This window comes from Pteropus vampyrus, unplaced genomic scaffold (assembly GCF_000151845.1).
Source record: "Pteropus vampyrus isolate Shadow unplaced genomic scaffold, Pvam_2.0 Scaffold14, whole genome shotgun sequence".
Classification (NCBI taxonomy): domain Eukaryota; kingdom Metazoa; phylum Chordata; class Mammalia; order Chiroptera; family Pteropodidae; genus Pteropus; species Pteropus vampyrus.
Window position 1 is genome coordinate 1465394 of NW_011888795.1, and position 16885 is coordinate 1482278.

General features: G+C 33.9%; 1 protein-coding gene across 1 annotated transcript in view; it reads left to right on the forward strand.

Annotated features, from left to right (window-relative positions):
* Positions 1 to 16885, forward strand: part of ATP13A3 (ATPase 13A3) — a 64660-nt gene extending 47775 nt beyond the window's left edge. The window contains exons 29-30 of the mRNA XM_023525555.1: positions 5418 to 5498; positions 13467 to 16885. Of these exons, the coding sequence (XP_023381323.1) occupies positions 5418 to 5498; positions 13467 to 13664 (279 nt within the window). The 3' untranslated portion in view covers positions 13665 to 16885. The remainder of the gene's footprint in view (positions 1 to 5417; positions 5499 to 13466) is intronic.

Consider the following 16885-nt stretch of genomic DNA (forward strand, 5'->3'; position numbering starts at 1 on the left):
CAAAGATGCCCCCCAAAAGAATAAAGAATGTAATTAAAACAGCAGCTTTATTTATGCTACCTGCTATTTTATTTTTCTTTCCTGTTTCTTCTTTGCTTCTGATTCCATTTCCCTTTGTTTACAAAAAAAAGTCCCTTGGTCTTTAAAAATAAAAAAACTTTGATCCTATTATTTGATCTGTCTCCTAAGTAGTCTGCATACACTGCTTCATCTTCACTCTCCATTGAGTTCTCCATATTTTTTTAAAAGCTTTATGAATGATGATATACTTGTTTTATACAAAAGAGTATGCACACATATTTAAGTTAAGCATAATAGTAATACAGTAACACCCATGAGTCCATCATGTACCTTTCTTCAAGCACCTTGAGGGGACTACTATTCTAATTTTTTACCTTGTTGTCTTACTTTTCAGTATGTACTTATATATGTATGAAGTGATAAAAAATAGTTTTGCTTGCTTTTGAACTTTATGAAAATAGTATCTTGCTATCTGTATTTTTCTGACTTGCATTTTTCCATCAGCATTGTTTCTAAGGTTCATCCATGTTGATAATACATGCATTTCATTTTCACTGCTGTATAGTATTCCACTATAGAATTGTGCTATAATTTATTTCTCTATTCTTCATTGATAAATAATTGGATTATTTATCATCTTTTCCTGTATTAACAGGGCTGTTATGAACATTCTTGTACATGTCTCTTAGTATATGGGAATGAGTAATGGCGAACCAGAGAGTGGGGATGGGAGTGGTACATCCCAGCTTTAAGCAACAAGGGAGTGATACATTGCTGTAGAGAATTTAAATACAGCAATAAAGCCCACTAAAAGTCCATCTGCTCTTAAATATCACCAGGTGCTGGGAATTCTAAATAATGTCAGTGATAAAATACTACTTCTACTACCACCCAGTTTATCTTGGTATACCACTAGCAGCAAAGGGTTTCTCCAGCATATTCTAGTATAAATTTGAGCATGTACATTTCGACCTTCTCAGATATGCCAGGTTATTTCCACAGTGATTGTAAGTTTATACTTTCATTAGCGTATGAGATCCATTGTTACACATCATTGCTAACACTAGTCTAGTGGGTGTAAAATATTATATGATGGGTTTTAAGTTGCGAATTATATTAATTTTAAATTGCTAATGGGGTCAAGCATTTTTCATATGTTTATTAGCCATTTTTATTTCCTCTGTGAATTTCCTATTCATGCTTTTTGCCCCTTTTGTCTGTTAGGATTTTGTCTTTTTCTTATTTGTAAGAGGTCCTAATGTATTTGACTGTATATGTGAAACATATTCTTTCAGTTTGTGGCTTGTTCTTTGCTTTGTTTATAATATCTTTCTTTAAATAAATTTATAATTTTACAGAAGTCAAGCTTAACATTTTTTTTTCTATATGTTCTGTGCCTTTTATGTCTTAGTTTGGCAAACTTGTCTGTCTCAGGTTATAAAGAGACTCATAGTCTTAAATCCATCTGGAATTAATATTGTATATAGCTTTTGAGATGGATATCAGATTTCTTTGTTTTCTTCATGAATATGCATTTAGTTCAGCATTATTTACTGAAGTCTCATCTTTTCCCACTGATCCTTCAGTGATATATCTCTGTCCTCTCAGTTTTACACATATATGGCCATCGATCTAATAGGGGCACTATAGTTTCTTCTTTAGTTTTCTTTGTCTTTCTCTATGCCAGTACCGCATTGTCCAGGTTACTGAAATATTGGTATATGGTTGGGCAGGACCCCTCTCCTCACCTCACATAGTAGTTCACCATGATTGTTTTTGGATGTTCTTGAACTTTTCTTTCTTCATATATAGTATTTTAAGTTTAGCTTGTCAATTGCCAGGAAAAGCCCTCTTGGAATTTTTATTAGGATTACACTGGGTTTATGAATAAATCTGAGAGAGAAATGATTTAGTTTCTCTTTCCGTGAATTATACTCTTTCCATTTTTTAGGTCTTCTTGACTATTTATAATAAAGTCTGACAATTTTCTTTCTGAAAGTCTTTATACAAATTTTTGTTAGATATATTCCTGGAGTATTTTATTTTTTGTTCCTGTGATAAGTATCTGTTTAAAATTACATTTTCTAATTCGTTTATGCTGGTGTAAACTTTATAGTTATTTTGGCTATTCATCTCATATCCAGCAGCCTTGTCAAAGTTTATTCTTAACATTTTTAGATTCTCTAGGGTTTTCTGTTTTAGACAGTTATCAATGAATAATAACAAATGTTTCTGACATTTCAGTACTTATGCCTCGTATGTATTTTTCATGTCTGTTAACCATATTAATGTTGGTTGTAATGGTTGTGATATTCTTGCTTTGTTCCTGACTCTAAAAGGAATATCCTTAATATTTCACCGTTGGATATATTGTGGGCTGTAGGTTTCTGGTACATACTGTCTTATCAGGTTGAGGAAGCTTTCTTTTATAGTGTCCTTAACATAAACAGATCTTTAATTTTATCTAATGCTTTTTGTATAGCTGTTGAAATGGTTACACAGTTTTTCTCCCTGGAGAATGTGGTAAATTAGAGTTGACTGGTATTCAGATATTGAACTAATACTGCTTTCATAGAATAAATTTAATTTGCAATGATGCATTCTTTTTTATATCCTCTAGATTTGGTTTGCTATGGTTTTGTTTAGGATTTTTGCTTCTAGTTCCATGAGTGAGATCAGACTTCATTTTCCTTTTATCTATGTAACTGAGAAGTTTGCATAGCAAAGTTATGTGAGCTTTATAGAATGACTGTTCAACTTCAGTGACTTATCTATAATTTATTCCTATTTAAATGGGTATTTAGGTTGTTTCCAGTGTTTTGCTACTCTAAAAATGCTATATTGCAAATATTTGCACACTTTAAGAAGGATAAATATATATTTAGAAGTTTAAATGTGCAGAAGTAGAATTGCTTAGTCAAAAGGTATCTAGAATTTTAATTTTTATAAATACTGTGTCATCGAACTTTGAAGAGCATGACAGTTTATAATCTTACAAGTGGTGTATGAATGTGTCTATTTCTCCACATGCTTCATTGAGGGATTTAAATAAACACTTCACACAGAAAAGAAAACACAACATATATTTCTCTCTTGACATACATGCATGTCTTCACAGCCAAATTATTTCTTGAAAGAATGCTATATTCAGTTCACCTCCCACACACTTATCAGCTAGTCTGAATTCTACACCTGCCAGTCTAATGAAACTGCCCTTGCCAAGAAATTAACAACCTTCTTATAAAATCCAATGAACTTGTCTCCTTTAAATTTTGTTTTTTTAGTCTCACTCGACTCCTCAGCTGTGTTTGACAAATTAGCCATGCCATCATTCTTGAGCTATTTCCCCTGGGATTTGGTGATGCTTTGCTCTCTTGTGATTTTTTTCCTCTCTTGTGATTTTTTTCCTCCTTCTGTGACTTCTCATTCTCATTCTCCATTGTGGTTCCAAAACCCTCTACCTGTTCCTTAAATGTTAGTGTCTCATACATTTCTGTAATTATCCTTCATCTTACTGTATACAATCTGGTGATCTCATCTTAAGCCATGGCTTCACTCGTAGTTGCCACCTTCATGTAGAAGATGCCCAGCTTTACACTCTTAGCCTAGCTCTCACAATTGAGCTTTAGATCTGAATATCCACTGCCATAATAAGTATTATCTGCATGGTTCACCCATCAGTTTCCTCCTTCAACATTTTTAAAACTAGGCTCACCGGTTCTCCTTCAACCCTGCGTTGTCTGTTTCTTGGTATGGTATCCAAGTTAGAAGTGTATATGTGTGTCTTTTTCTATTCCTTCTCTTTTCATAGCCACTCTGTGGCTAGAGTCTCTGTTTTCTTATTCTGAATCTCTGTTTCTCTTTTTACGCCAATCTTATTCGTCACCTAAAAGGAAACTATTGTTTCTTCTGTTTAGAACACTTCTGACACCAAGTATGTGGGGTGGCTCCCACATCAGTTTTCCAACTCTCTGACACCAACTGGATATCTTGAAATTCAGTTCTGACATTAACTACCTGGAGTTAGTGTTGACTCTGTAGGTTAAGGGCTCAGTCCCACAAGACTGCCCCACAACTTCAGACACCAATTGCAAGCCCCAAGTCATCACCTGTACTTGTGACCAGCTATACATTGGTTTCCACAACCCCTTTCTTAGGTTTGATAATTGCTTTAATGGCTCAAAGAACTCAAGAAAACACTTATGTTTATTGTTTTATTATAAAGAATATAATAAAGGTGCAGACAATGAGGTACATAGGCCGAGATCTGGAAGGGTCCTGAGCATAGGAGCTTCTGTCCTTGTGTAGTTCGGATGCACCACCCTCCCAGCACATAGATGTGTAGACCAGCAGGGAAGCTCTCCAAACCCTATAGTTTAGGAGTTTTTAATGGTGGCTTTAACACATAGGCATGCTCAATTATTAACTCAATCTCCAGCCTTTCTCCCCTCCCTGGAGGATGGGGGAGTGGAGCTGAAAGTTCCTAGCTTCTAATCATGGCCTAGTCTTCCTGGTGAGCAGTCTCCATCCTGAAGTTATCCAGAAATCCACCAAGAGTAGCCTCATTGGAACAAAAAACATTCCTGATACCCAGAAATTTCAGGGGATTTAAAAGCTATGTGTAAGACACTCCTGTCACCTCCGTCACCCAGGAGATTACAATAATTTTAGGAGCTCTGTGTCAGGAACCAGGGACAGAGACCAAAATAATACATATTATGCCACTCACCACTCTAGTTCAGGCTATCATTGTCTTTTGCCTGGATCACTATAGAAGTCTTTACCCCTCAGATTCTCCTTGCTGGAGTCACAGGTGTTTTTCTAAAATATTAGATCATATTACTCCTTGGCACCTAGCACAGTATCTTAAGTACTTAGTAGTTGCTGACTAAAAGGATGAATACGTGAATGGGATTTCTTTTTTTTAGGTCTTAGAAATTAGTCACAGATTTTAAAGCAAAAACTTAGATTGTATTTCTTAAGTTGATTTGTATAGTTAGTTCTTTTATGAATTTGTCTTTGTAACAATATAGAGTTTTGAGTAACAGATCAATATTTGCCTCATTGTTTAAAGACAAGATTTTATTTATAAAATAAGGACTTGTTAGAAATGTATGATCTAGTAGAGCATGGGCTATTGAATCTGAGTGAATAGGATTTGGCTCTAAGTTAAACCACTTTAATATTTTTTGAACTTTAAGTTACTTACACTTTGAGTTTTATTTTCCAAAAAGTAGATTTAATACCTACCTTGTGCTACTATTGAAGATTGAGTAGATAATCTACGTGAAGGTGCTTGGTATATAATAGGAATGCAGTGAATCTAGAAGTTATAATATCATGCTATAATATCAACTACATAATACAATTTTAACTTAAAAATTTTTGTCTTACAGATAGTGTGTGTACCATATCAGTGGCGCATAACTATGTTCATCATTGTTCTTATCAATGCCTTTGTATCTATCATGGTGGAGGTAAGCACTTCAGATAAGTAAATGGCTGCCTTGTTGCTTTGGGATTTTTAGTGATTTAATGATAATGGAGGAAGAGGACAGGTAACATTACGGAAGCCCACAAAGTTTCAGTTTCATTTTAGTTAAATTCATTTATCCTTTTCTTCTGACATTTTCCATTAATTGATAGTAGTCATAATAAGGGATATGACAACTGCACTCATATACCTAGGAGAAAATAAGCAGTGAGATAGCAAAAATTAGTAACTGGTAGAAAAAAGAGAAGATTGGTGCTCAGGCAGCCCATAAACTAGTAAACCAGTGACCATGAAATCACAGTGGGAGGGTACCACCCAAGTCCTGTGATACATAGTAAAATCTCTCATTTAAGGAAAGGAAGGGAGGGGGGCTTTCTCTATGGAATGTAGTAAATATTAATAATAGAGTGTTTGAGAGTAGAAAATAATGACCATTATGAAATTATCCAATGTTAGCATTGATTACTGGAACTTCCTCCTTGATATTTGCTTTTAAGTTCCCTCTAGAAGTCTTCAGTGCTTTTTACTCCATGTACATTGTATAATTACTCTCTGATTAGGAGTGCCTTTAGGTCAGCTTCTATAAAAGTAGCTACTGAGTTCTCATGTGCTGCTATTAGTATAATTTTGTCTTCTCAGAACTACTGTAATTCACTCCTGTAGTAGCAATATGAAATGGAAGAAGGAGATGCAATTGTGATTTTTTAAGTTAAGGGTTTCATAGGGCAGGATTTTACATTAAAATTAGGTAATTTGTGAAATATATACTTTAGTGATAATAGTTCTAGACTTGGAAATTATGCTTAATTTGTTATCTTTCTAAAAGATGACAGTATTTAAATTTGGGCCATAATGGGCAGCATGGATATTATAGTACTTGTACTGATCTTTTTAAGTTGCCCAGTGGAATATATTTTTGCTATCTTCTGGCCAGTAAAAAGTACATCCAAGGTACTGTATTTTAAAAGCTTTCCTTTTTCTATAGTATAAGTTTATCTTTTCATTCAAATGTTTAAAAGTTTTTTAAAAACCAGACTATAGAGAATCCTTAATCTCTCATAATTTATTATTCTTGCTCACTGTCAAAAGAAATATTTGTGTTGGACTGATGAAATCATATCGATTTATAGATATAGCTATAAATACATATAGAATTTTATATATTCAGTGGCAATAACACATTGTTAAGATTTCAGATTATAAGCGTTATTTTAATATGGGAAAGACCTGAGAATTCATATAAAAGTCATATTTTGTGGAAAATTTAAAGGTCCCATTTTAGCAAGAATTTAATGATGATTTATATTTGTCACAAAAGTCCTGTTATTCTTTGTCTTTTTGCAATATTAACTGAAATTCTCTATGTGAAAATCAAATCATGTTTTTCACTAATGATTCAGCATTGTGTGTTCTTTTTAAATGTGCACATTAATAAAGAATGACTTAGTCATTTTTAATTCTTAACTCACTGGACTATCTCTCAGAACTTCTGCCTTGACATGGTCCTTTGGAAAGTTGTGTTCAGTCGAGACAGACAAGGAGAATATCGCTTCACCACCACACAGCCACCGCAGGTTGGAAATCAGCACTCTTGATTCTTCGCATATACCTAGGCTCATTCAGTTGTGTAGTCTGCATTCTGTAGGGGGGCGGGGTGATCTGTTGCGTGTTGCTTCAACCTTTTTCCTTATGCCTCGCATTTCATTTCTTGTGAGGAGTCCTAGAAAATTCATGGCAAACCTTTGTTACAGGCTTTTCGAGACTTCAGAAATTTCATAAATCTCTTTTCCATTCCAATCCTTATCTTGTGTGTGTGTAAAGATTTTGTCCTCAGTGGTGAGAGTTAATTTTTCTATTTCTGTCTGGCTTAAATTTTGGGGGGGTTTTCATGAGTCTCATTAGAAGCTGAATGAGATTTATGTAAACAAAGTTATGAAATGGGAATTACTTCTTCATGGACCAGAGTCCAAAGGTCAAAATTTTGAGGAATTATTCCTGATTTCTTCTTATTGTGCCTTAATTTTAGGTGGCTTTTTGGCTTTCCTCAACATATGTGTCTCATTCAGAAAAATTTTCAGAGTGACAGTGTTCATTTTTATACAAACCATGACTTTGGACTTTTAAATAGCCTATTATTTGAAAGATATGCAAGCTCTGTGATAAAAAGAGAATCAGATGGAAAAGTTCCATTTCCTGGTATTAGGATATTGAAATACAGTTTTAATAGAAAATATAGGTTAGCCTTATTTTTTAAATCAATGCCATTGAATACATACAACTATAGCTTTTTGAATATAGAGAACTTGACAATACAAAGACTCACCTCCTCATTGTCTTACCCATTTGTTTGTAGGTGGGTGATGTGTTCTAAATCTTTTACTAAAGATTTGTAAGTCTAAACCTGTTACTCATCCTGAGCCATAGGGAAGCTTATAGAGTTCAAGAGTATTCCCTCTGATTACTGAGTTGGGACACCCACTTATTTTTAGCCTCTTTTTTTTTTTTTTTTTTAACCTAAGTGGCAGATTCTTGAGCTTTATTTTGGTAATGTAGCAGCCTTGATACATGATACATACCATAATATCACAGAATCCCTTTATAAGAGGTCTTGGAGAATGCCATTTCCTTTTCTAGTGCTTTATTATGAATAGTGATAGTTTTGTAAGGATGAGGCGAGTCTGGAATCAGTTTCAGTTTCTTTTTCTCAAAGCAGTGTAATACACAGTTGTCCCTAGAGTGTATGTGACCAAAGCTGTATTAAGGGCTCAAGTCCTTTAGCTAAATCTCCTCTGTGTCTATATTCTTCCTTTTTGGTTATCCACTACATTACTTCAAGTGTTCATTTTGGCTCATAGCATCAGTCCTCATACGAAATACTTGTATTGGCAAGGCCCAGGCCAAGGAAAACATTTACATTGAGTTTTCAGCTTTTCTAGGGAGATCTCCAACTGTTGATCTAAACAGGATTTGTAGGTTCTGAAGAGGAGTTATACCCTGATTCAGTCAAAAGTAGATATCATAAATCTTTAAAATATTTGAATTAGAAATCTCTCTTTACTTTTCAACCAAAATTAAATAGCAGAAAATTCTATCATTTGCTTCATCTCTATTATCTAAAAATTTTATTAATAATTATCTGTCCTCTTATTTTTAAGAGTTTGTATCCGTCATGTGACAGCCTACCTCTGAAGTGTTAGGGTTTGAGAGGTGGTAGAGAGTGTGCTAGCTTAGGTTGCTGCATCATGCCCTGTGTGCTTACCAGCTCTGAGAATCATTGACTAGATAAGAATCTTAGTCTTCAGTTTCTATGGTCATGATTAAGAAAGCATTTTTTAAATTATTGGCTTTAGAAAAGACAGTTGTTATAACCTCTTAGCACAGGATGATATACTTTCATCTTCTGACATTTCTGTGTATAACATGGTGTCATTGTTCATATTTGTGACCCTTCAAAAGCTAATGAGTTAGTTACATTTGGCATAACCTGGAGACATTTTTGGTTGTCGCAGTTTGGGCTAGACAGTTTTGCTACTGGCATGTAGTTGGTAATGACCAGGGATGCTACTAAATAAACATCCTGCAGTAGAACACAGGACAACCCCTCACAACAGAGACTATCTAATTCAAGATGTCAGTAGTGCCAAGGTTGAAAAACCCTGCCATGAGGTGAAAAAGAAAGTAATGATGAGAGTGGCCTGCTATACTTAGGACTTCTGTGGCTGCCATAATTCTTCCTCACCATGAACTCCCGGTCCACATGTGCCGATTCTGTGCTCTTTTCTATAAGGAATCCTATGAGGTCTTCTCAGACTGCAACTCCTAACCTACTTGATTAATGTTGGAAGAAGAAAAATCCTGTTTCTTCTTTTCCTTCCTTACTTTATATAGCCAGGGACCATTGAGTAGGGTTGAAAGTTTCAAAACTAGAGAGACCCTGGACCAGGCTCTAGGTCTCAGATAGATGAATTGGGAAGTGGAGAATCTCACTTAGAAATTTCTAGCAACCATGTCCAAAATATTTGATCTACAAGGCACTTTATATACACTTTCAGGATCCTTCGATCTTAAAGTATTTCTAACTTCATTTTGTACATGAAGAAACAGCATTCAGTCCACTTGCCAAGGTTTTGCATCTAATTAATGGCATAATTCGGAGTTGAAGCCAAAGCCAGGGTTTCTGATTTCAAGAGGAGTGTTTTCACTATGCCACATTGCCTCATATATATGGGACTATATGGATTGTAAACTAACATAACAATCAAATGATAGAATGGAGACAACTGTAGCTACTGTTTTCAATACCTACTTTTTATGGTAGATACTGTGTGAGGCATTTTGTATAAATTCTCTCTAATTGTTACAACTTTAAGAGATAGAAATAGCTTTAGTCTCTCTCAATTTTCACAAACGAGGAACTGGAATTCATATTCAGGTCTTTCTGGACCCAGGTCTATAATATTTCTATACCAGAAAGCTTCCATCTGTTCTTTAAAGATGAAATAAACTTTTAAGTATCATTTAATAGTAGACATTTTAGATACTATGTTCTTTTTGGCTTACCGAACATTCATGCAGCTAACCTAATTTAGATACAGGAAGGGGATTTCTTTTTACATAATAGTAATTTATTTCCCATAGTGATTGTTTTTCTTTTTGCTGCCCAGTGGCCTCAGTAAATTTTCACTGAATCAAGTTTAAAAGAGGTTAATTAAACCATTTGTAATGAATCCAAGTTGAAACTTTTATGTAGCTAAATGTTTTTTTCCTATAATATTAATGTATCAGATTTTCAAGCAAAGATAGTCTTCAAAACTGCTTTGAACTTCACTCATGACCTACTGAATGAAAAATCTTCAGTGGAGGGCCCCATCATCTGTGGTTTTCTATAATGCTTTACACCTGTTCGAAAAGATCTGTGCTGCATATTTTTACTAAGAAGCATTTGTGCCTGTCTTCTGTCCAATAAACCAAGGCTGCTTAGTAGTAGATGTGGAACTAGAGTCAGTATCATCGTATACTTTGATCCTGCGTGAGGATTTGTGCCTGATTGTTTTTCTTTTGGGGGAAAAAATCCAGGTGTTAGCTTTAGTCTTTATGCCACTTATTATTCAAGCTTAGTTAGATAGAATGTTAATTGTGATTGTCTTTATTTGTTTTATATTCAGGATTGGTATGGAAGAAGACTTTTATGAAAACCATAGAACCATAGTAACATTTCCTATAAGCATGGCCTTATGTTTTACATGTTACCCATGAAAAATTTCCTAAAAGACACGGCAGAGAGTAAACTGGCATTGGGGTTCTAGAATGAACAGCTTGTAATGGTCTAAGAAGCAGGAGAATTTTAGCTGTAGATCTTGAAAGTTGTGGTTTCTCTGCTGGTGTGTGGTAGCCTCTTTCCCTTCTCTGAAGGATACACTTGGTTGTTTAACCATTCCTCTCAGGAGCAAACCAAAAGCTCCGGTTACTGTGGCTCCTGTGTTCTCCTGCTTCAGGGACTTCTGCCTAGATGTTTGAGAGATCCAAGTGCTCATTCTAAGCCCCGTAGTGCTCCCCCTTCTTCACCTTCTCATTGCACAGTGCTTGCTGGTCTCCTCTTGGCACCATCATCTCTCCCTTGATTTATTTTTCATTCCAGCATGCCTGTAGCATCTTTTTTTTCTCTTCCAGTAAATTATATTGTGTTCGAGGATGTAAACACAATTATATTGTGTTTGTAAACTAATAAACCTATGTTTGCCTATGGTGCATTTTTTGTGTATGCTATTTGGAAGTGAGGGCACAGGAACAAAATAGGTCTCTAATTACAGTGGAGGAGGTATTCCTAGTGTTCTTTGTGACTTAATTTCTTTTCTGAATTATAACAGTATATATTGCTTTTAATAGGGACATGAGAATTTTTTAAAACATATACCTTAATGTAAAAATAATACTATTCAATTTTTATTCTGATTGCAATGAAATTAGTTTTAATTTTCTTGCTTGCCTCATTTTTCACAGGTAGTGAACAATAGATTTAAATGTATGTGTGCATATGTATATGTGTGTGCCTTTGAATACATTTGGCTGTGACTTTCCTTAACTCAGCCTGCTGTGCATTGCCCTTCAACCATGCCAACTCATCTGGACAGACAAGGCCTATATGTGTTTGCTTTTTTTTTTTTTTTTAAAGTCAGCATTCACCATTAGCCTTTTCCTGTGATCCTTTAACAGTGCTACATGCCATAAAATAAAAAGTGACAGCTTTCAGATTGATTTAGGAACAATGATCTTTTCCACAATTATATTAAGACTTTAAACATTAAGATATATCCAACTCAGATTAAATATTAAGGTTCATTGTGTATGTGCCTACACTGGAAAGGAATTGTATTTGGATCACCTGAAGAATCCTATAGCTAGTCTCTTTTGTATCTTAATGCTAAATATTTTTTGTGGGCTTCTTTTAAGGTGATGTTAATAACTTTTTAGCTATGACAGTAAGGCTCTTTGATGAATAACCTTTTAATCTGTATCCCTGCCCACCTCCAGGATTTAAAAGTATAGCTTACTTGTGACCACAGTTTTTGCCTATAAATTCTTGGTAGCATTGCTGCTTACAGTGTTTTGATGAAGTAAACATACCTTTAGAAGCACTTAGTTATTGTTGATCACGGTCTCAGTGCTGCCACACACCCACCCCACAGTTTCAGAGATGGAAAGAGTAGTAGGTTCTTGGTGGTTTTCTCAATAAGATGAGAAGATCTACCAAGTCAAAATATGAAAAGCGTAAATGAGTTTTGATATAAAGTACTTTGCTGTTCTCCATTGGCAAATTTAGAAATGTGTTTAAAAACGCGTTATAGCAAATCTGCCTTTTTTGATCATGAAGATATTTTGGTGTTAACATTAGAATGCCCATCTCAGGTATGTTATGCCTTCATATTGTGAGATTACTTTAACTGAGATTTAAAACTCAGTAGCCTGGGTTATATACTGATGGCAGAACAAAACAACCTAGGATTTAAACTTCGCTTTGGAGAAGCAATAGCCAAAATAATTAAAAATTGACTACAGGTCTCCGTAGAGTCATTTAGCTTTATTTCATTTCTTTATCTCAAATTTCAATTAAGGTAAATTCTGAGGGCCTGTATTGAACTTATATTTCTGTGTAATAACCAGGGAATCTGTTTTCTTGTTCTCTAAGAATTGTTTATATAAGATAACATTCATTTAAAAAATCAGGATTAACAGAAAGGATTTCAATGACAGCAGAGCTTTTCATAGTGAAATAATACTAAGAATTAGTACTTGCTTTTATACTTTCTGTGTACCTCTTTTAGTAGCGGAGCACCAAGGGAAATCAACACTATAAAATAAATTTTTTTATATTAATGAAAATGTGGTTTTGAAAGAATTGATTGATATTAATTATGACCTAAGTTCTAATTTTGACCTAAAAATAATCTTCATAATGCTTCATGTTTTGAAAGGTGATAGTAACAGTAACCATGGCATTTTTATACTGCTTTCTTCCAGAAATAATCAGGTAGCTAAGCTGTTAGGAATAATAATATCAAAAGAGAGTTTGGGATAGCTTATGAGCATTTCCATATTAACTATTAATAATGCTTTCTCTTTCTGACTAGCTTAAAGTTATTCTTAGTGCATTTGATATTTTGAGTTATAGAGTTAAGAATCCAGATCTGCAAGTTATTTTAATAATGCATCCATACATAAGATAGGTTCATAAATCTAAATAAAATAAATTACATCAATAACTAAAAAATCTAACTAAAAAACAATACGTTCCTAAATAATTGAAAGCTGACTTTTTACATGGATTTTTTTCATTTGTTTGTTTTGCTCAGAAGGCATTTTCTCTTATTTTTCTGTGTACTCTGCTTTAACAGATTCGCTGAACACAAGCAGTCCTTAATCTACTAGGGTGTTTTTTTCCTTATTTTCTTAGGAGTCAGTGGATCACTGGGGGAAATGCTGCTTGTCCTGCGTCCTGGACTGTAGAAAGAAGATACCAAAGGCAAAGTATATGCATCTGGCTCAGGAGCTCTTGGTTGATCCAGAATGGCCGCCAAAACCTCAGACAACAACAGAAGCTAAAGCTTTAGTTAACGAAAATGGATCATGTCAAATCATCACCATAACGTAGCAGTGCATCATTCTCAGTGGTATGCTAGTAGCAGTATTGGACAGAATGTAATTTAAGGACTATCTGATCCTGTGTGTCTGAATGGCACCATTTTAATTTATGTCCCTTCTGATACAGTAGCTGATTTGAACTTTTAAAAAAACAAAACAAAACAAATTGGCCTGCCAATTAGATTAATAATCAATCTGTGAAGCCCCTCTTACTTCATTCAGTAACTCTGAATCTTATATGTATTTCCAGAATTTTCTTGGTTGTTACCCTCAGTGATACTCTTTACATAGGGCACAGAAGAAAGTTGATATTTGGTAGGGTTTTAGACATTAGCTTTTGAGACTTAGTTTACACTTTTAAATTTATTTTCACAGCCCCTCATTTATATACAGGCCCTAAATTTGTAATTGATAAATAAAATGGGTGTTAGCCTCCATTGAAAATAGGTAGAAAGCCTGTTTTCATTTGATTCCAACATTTCTTCCAAAGAGTTCTACATATACATACACCAGTTCCCTTTGATAGCCTAGAGTTAGGAGTAAGTTTTTGGTGTTGCTTATAAAACAACTCAGGTGATTTCCATTGGTGGTTTTATATTTTCCGTACAAACTACCTGGGTTTTATTTTTCTAATCAGCAAGGTGCTTCACTGCCTTCTTGAGGTGTCCCTCAAAGCTATTAAATGGGGCTTGTGCTATGTCTGGTGTCAGGAATACAATTTACTTCACTGGGGAAAAAAAGATTATTTCTTTTGGCAATAGATGTGGATCTACCTTTCTAGTATCTTTTCATACCTTTTTTTCCTCAGGTTTTATATTATTTTAAATGTCTTTATTTTCTACTTTTTTAATTACCTAAAGACATAGGATAATAGTGAGTTGGTTTAGGATTTTTTGTGTGTGTTTTCTTTTATTTAGTTTTTTGAGTTAGACTTTTGCCTCCTAAAATTTTTAAGGTTTGATGTATGTCTATCCTATTAATAATAAGGCTTAAAAATAATGAGTGGTTTTGATGACTTATTTTTTCAAAGCAGTATGAACCTAGGTGAGAATTTGTTTTGTGCCATTAGGTGGCGCCAGAGGTCAGAGCCTACCTATTTTGGTTTGGATGTTTACAAATGACCGTATTTTGGTTGTGGAAATTTCTGGGAGAAAATAAAAATGGAAATAAAGAATAGACATTGATTGAGCCAAAAGAAATGTGGATATTTTCCACCTTTCTGTTTTGCCTGGTTGACGTTTAAATTCTAAACAAAATTTAACCTTAAAAATGCCTTTATAGGTAAGATCCAACAGTTTGGCAAAGCCCGTGGTTATGATAAAACAAGGAAATGATATTGCTATAAAATGGACACTAAACTACTAAAACTATGTGACATTATCCTGTATTCTTCCTTAACCAATAGCATGCGTGTGCTTTTCACTTCTAGCTGATCATTATTTTCCTGTAATATACTTAACCATTCTATCAGATGTACCCAGAACTGTATAACCAAATAGTTCTCATCTTTTATGCTGCAGAGACATGAATGATGTTTGGTAACTATAGAAAAATGTAAGTTACACTCAGGATCACTGTTATTGCTTTTGCCACTGATGATTCTTACAAAAATATAATCGAAGTTTTCCATCAAAAAAGTATAATACAATATTAATACACATTAGATGATAAGAACAGTTCCATGAATGATTCTATGAAGCTATGCATCTTAGACCTCTTGAGCTGTGAATTAGCACTGTTTTCTATAGTTACTTATTCTCATGATTGTTTTGTAATTTCCACATTCATTTTCAACATGTACAAGTGTTATTCTTCAGTGATATCCCACAATTATAAATCTTATTCTTTGATTTAAATACTGAAGCATGTAATTAAAGTAATTGCTAAGTAACAGCTTAAAACCCCAATTATCAGATTGTATTTAACATCTTTAAGAGCATGATCATAAAGAGCTATATTTTTAACACTCCCCTTTTTTTAACATTTAGATTTTATAAGGGTTTTATATCTCATCTGTCCGTATTGTTTTCAAAGGAATAAGGTTTTTAGGTAGGTGGGGAAGCATTTGTAGGGAATTGGATTTGAACATAGACAAAGTGGGTTGTTCAGGTTGTAATTGATGACTTCCAGAATATTATTTGAAGAATGTCTGTGAATCTAGGTGTGGGTCCTACTCAGTGCCATAGATAGAGTCCTCTCTCTCTGTAGGTCACCATTACATAGTAATTTTGGTTCTGAATTTCACATTAAATTATTTGAATATATACACACCTAAATTTTAAAATCTGTACATATATTATTTTGATGTATTAAAATTAATATTGCTGATTTAAAATTTTATTTATGCACATACTTAAGGACAGAAATGTCCGGGAAAGTAATTGTTAAATAATGATATGTAACTTTTTAACTTTTTAAATAAATAACAAGATTTTTAATGTGTGTCTCCCTCAGGGTTGTTTAAAGTTTTTTTTCTCCCTCAAATATAAATAGTGGTAACTATATGTTTTGTATCTTCTAGCACCAACTGCTGTAAAGCAATGCTGCAAATAATGCTTGAATAAAAGTGGCTAAGCCAACAACAAGATAAATACTTTTTATATTAGTTTTATAATCCTTACATTCAGAAGCTTTCCAAATTGCACTTGCATTTTAAAAAACTGTTGGTTCTTGCTATTTATTTTGTTTCCCATGTTTATGAAAATACTGCACAATTTCAAAAGCATGGTAAAATATCAATGTTTATATATTCTCTTCCCAAAACGGCTATACATACAATATCCAGAGAAGAGCAAAATTCAAGCTTCAGAAAACATTCTCAGATTTCATGCATGTAATTTTGACATACCTGAAAATAGGTTTTCGTATATTTATGGTGGGAGGTGGTTGGGAACTTTTAACAAAATATGGGATGTTAATTTTTGTACAGTCTGTGGGCATTTACACATTTTTAATGTATTAAAATTTGGTAATTATGTGCACATTAAATTAATAAAAGTTACTTCCTGTTATGATTTGTGAATTCCCTAAGATTTTGGATTTTTTTTTTAAGAAACTTTATATCAGAAATGATACTGCATCTTTATATTTTTTAAATTGTATTGCTGCTCAAGAATGGTACCCTGATGTCAAAAAGGCATACATTCACAATTGTACATTCAGCACTGTAAATAACCTTATGAAATCTTTTTTGATCGAAGTTATTCAAAATAAAAATGTAAATGAATGAAA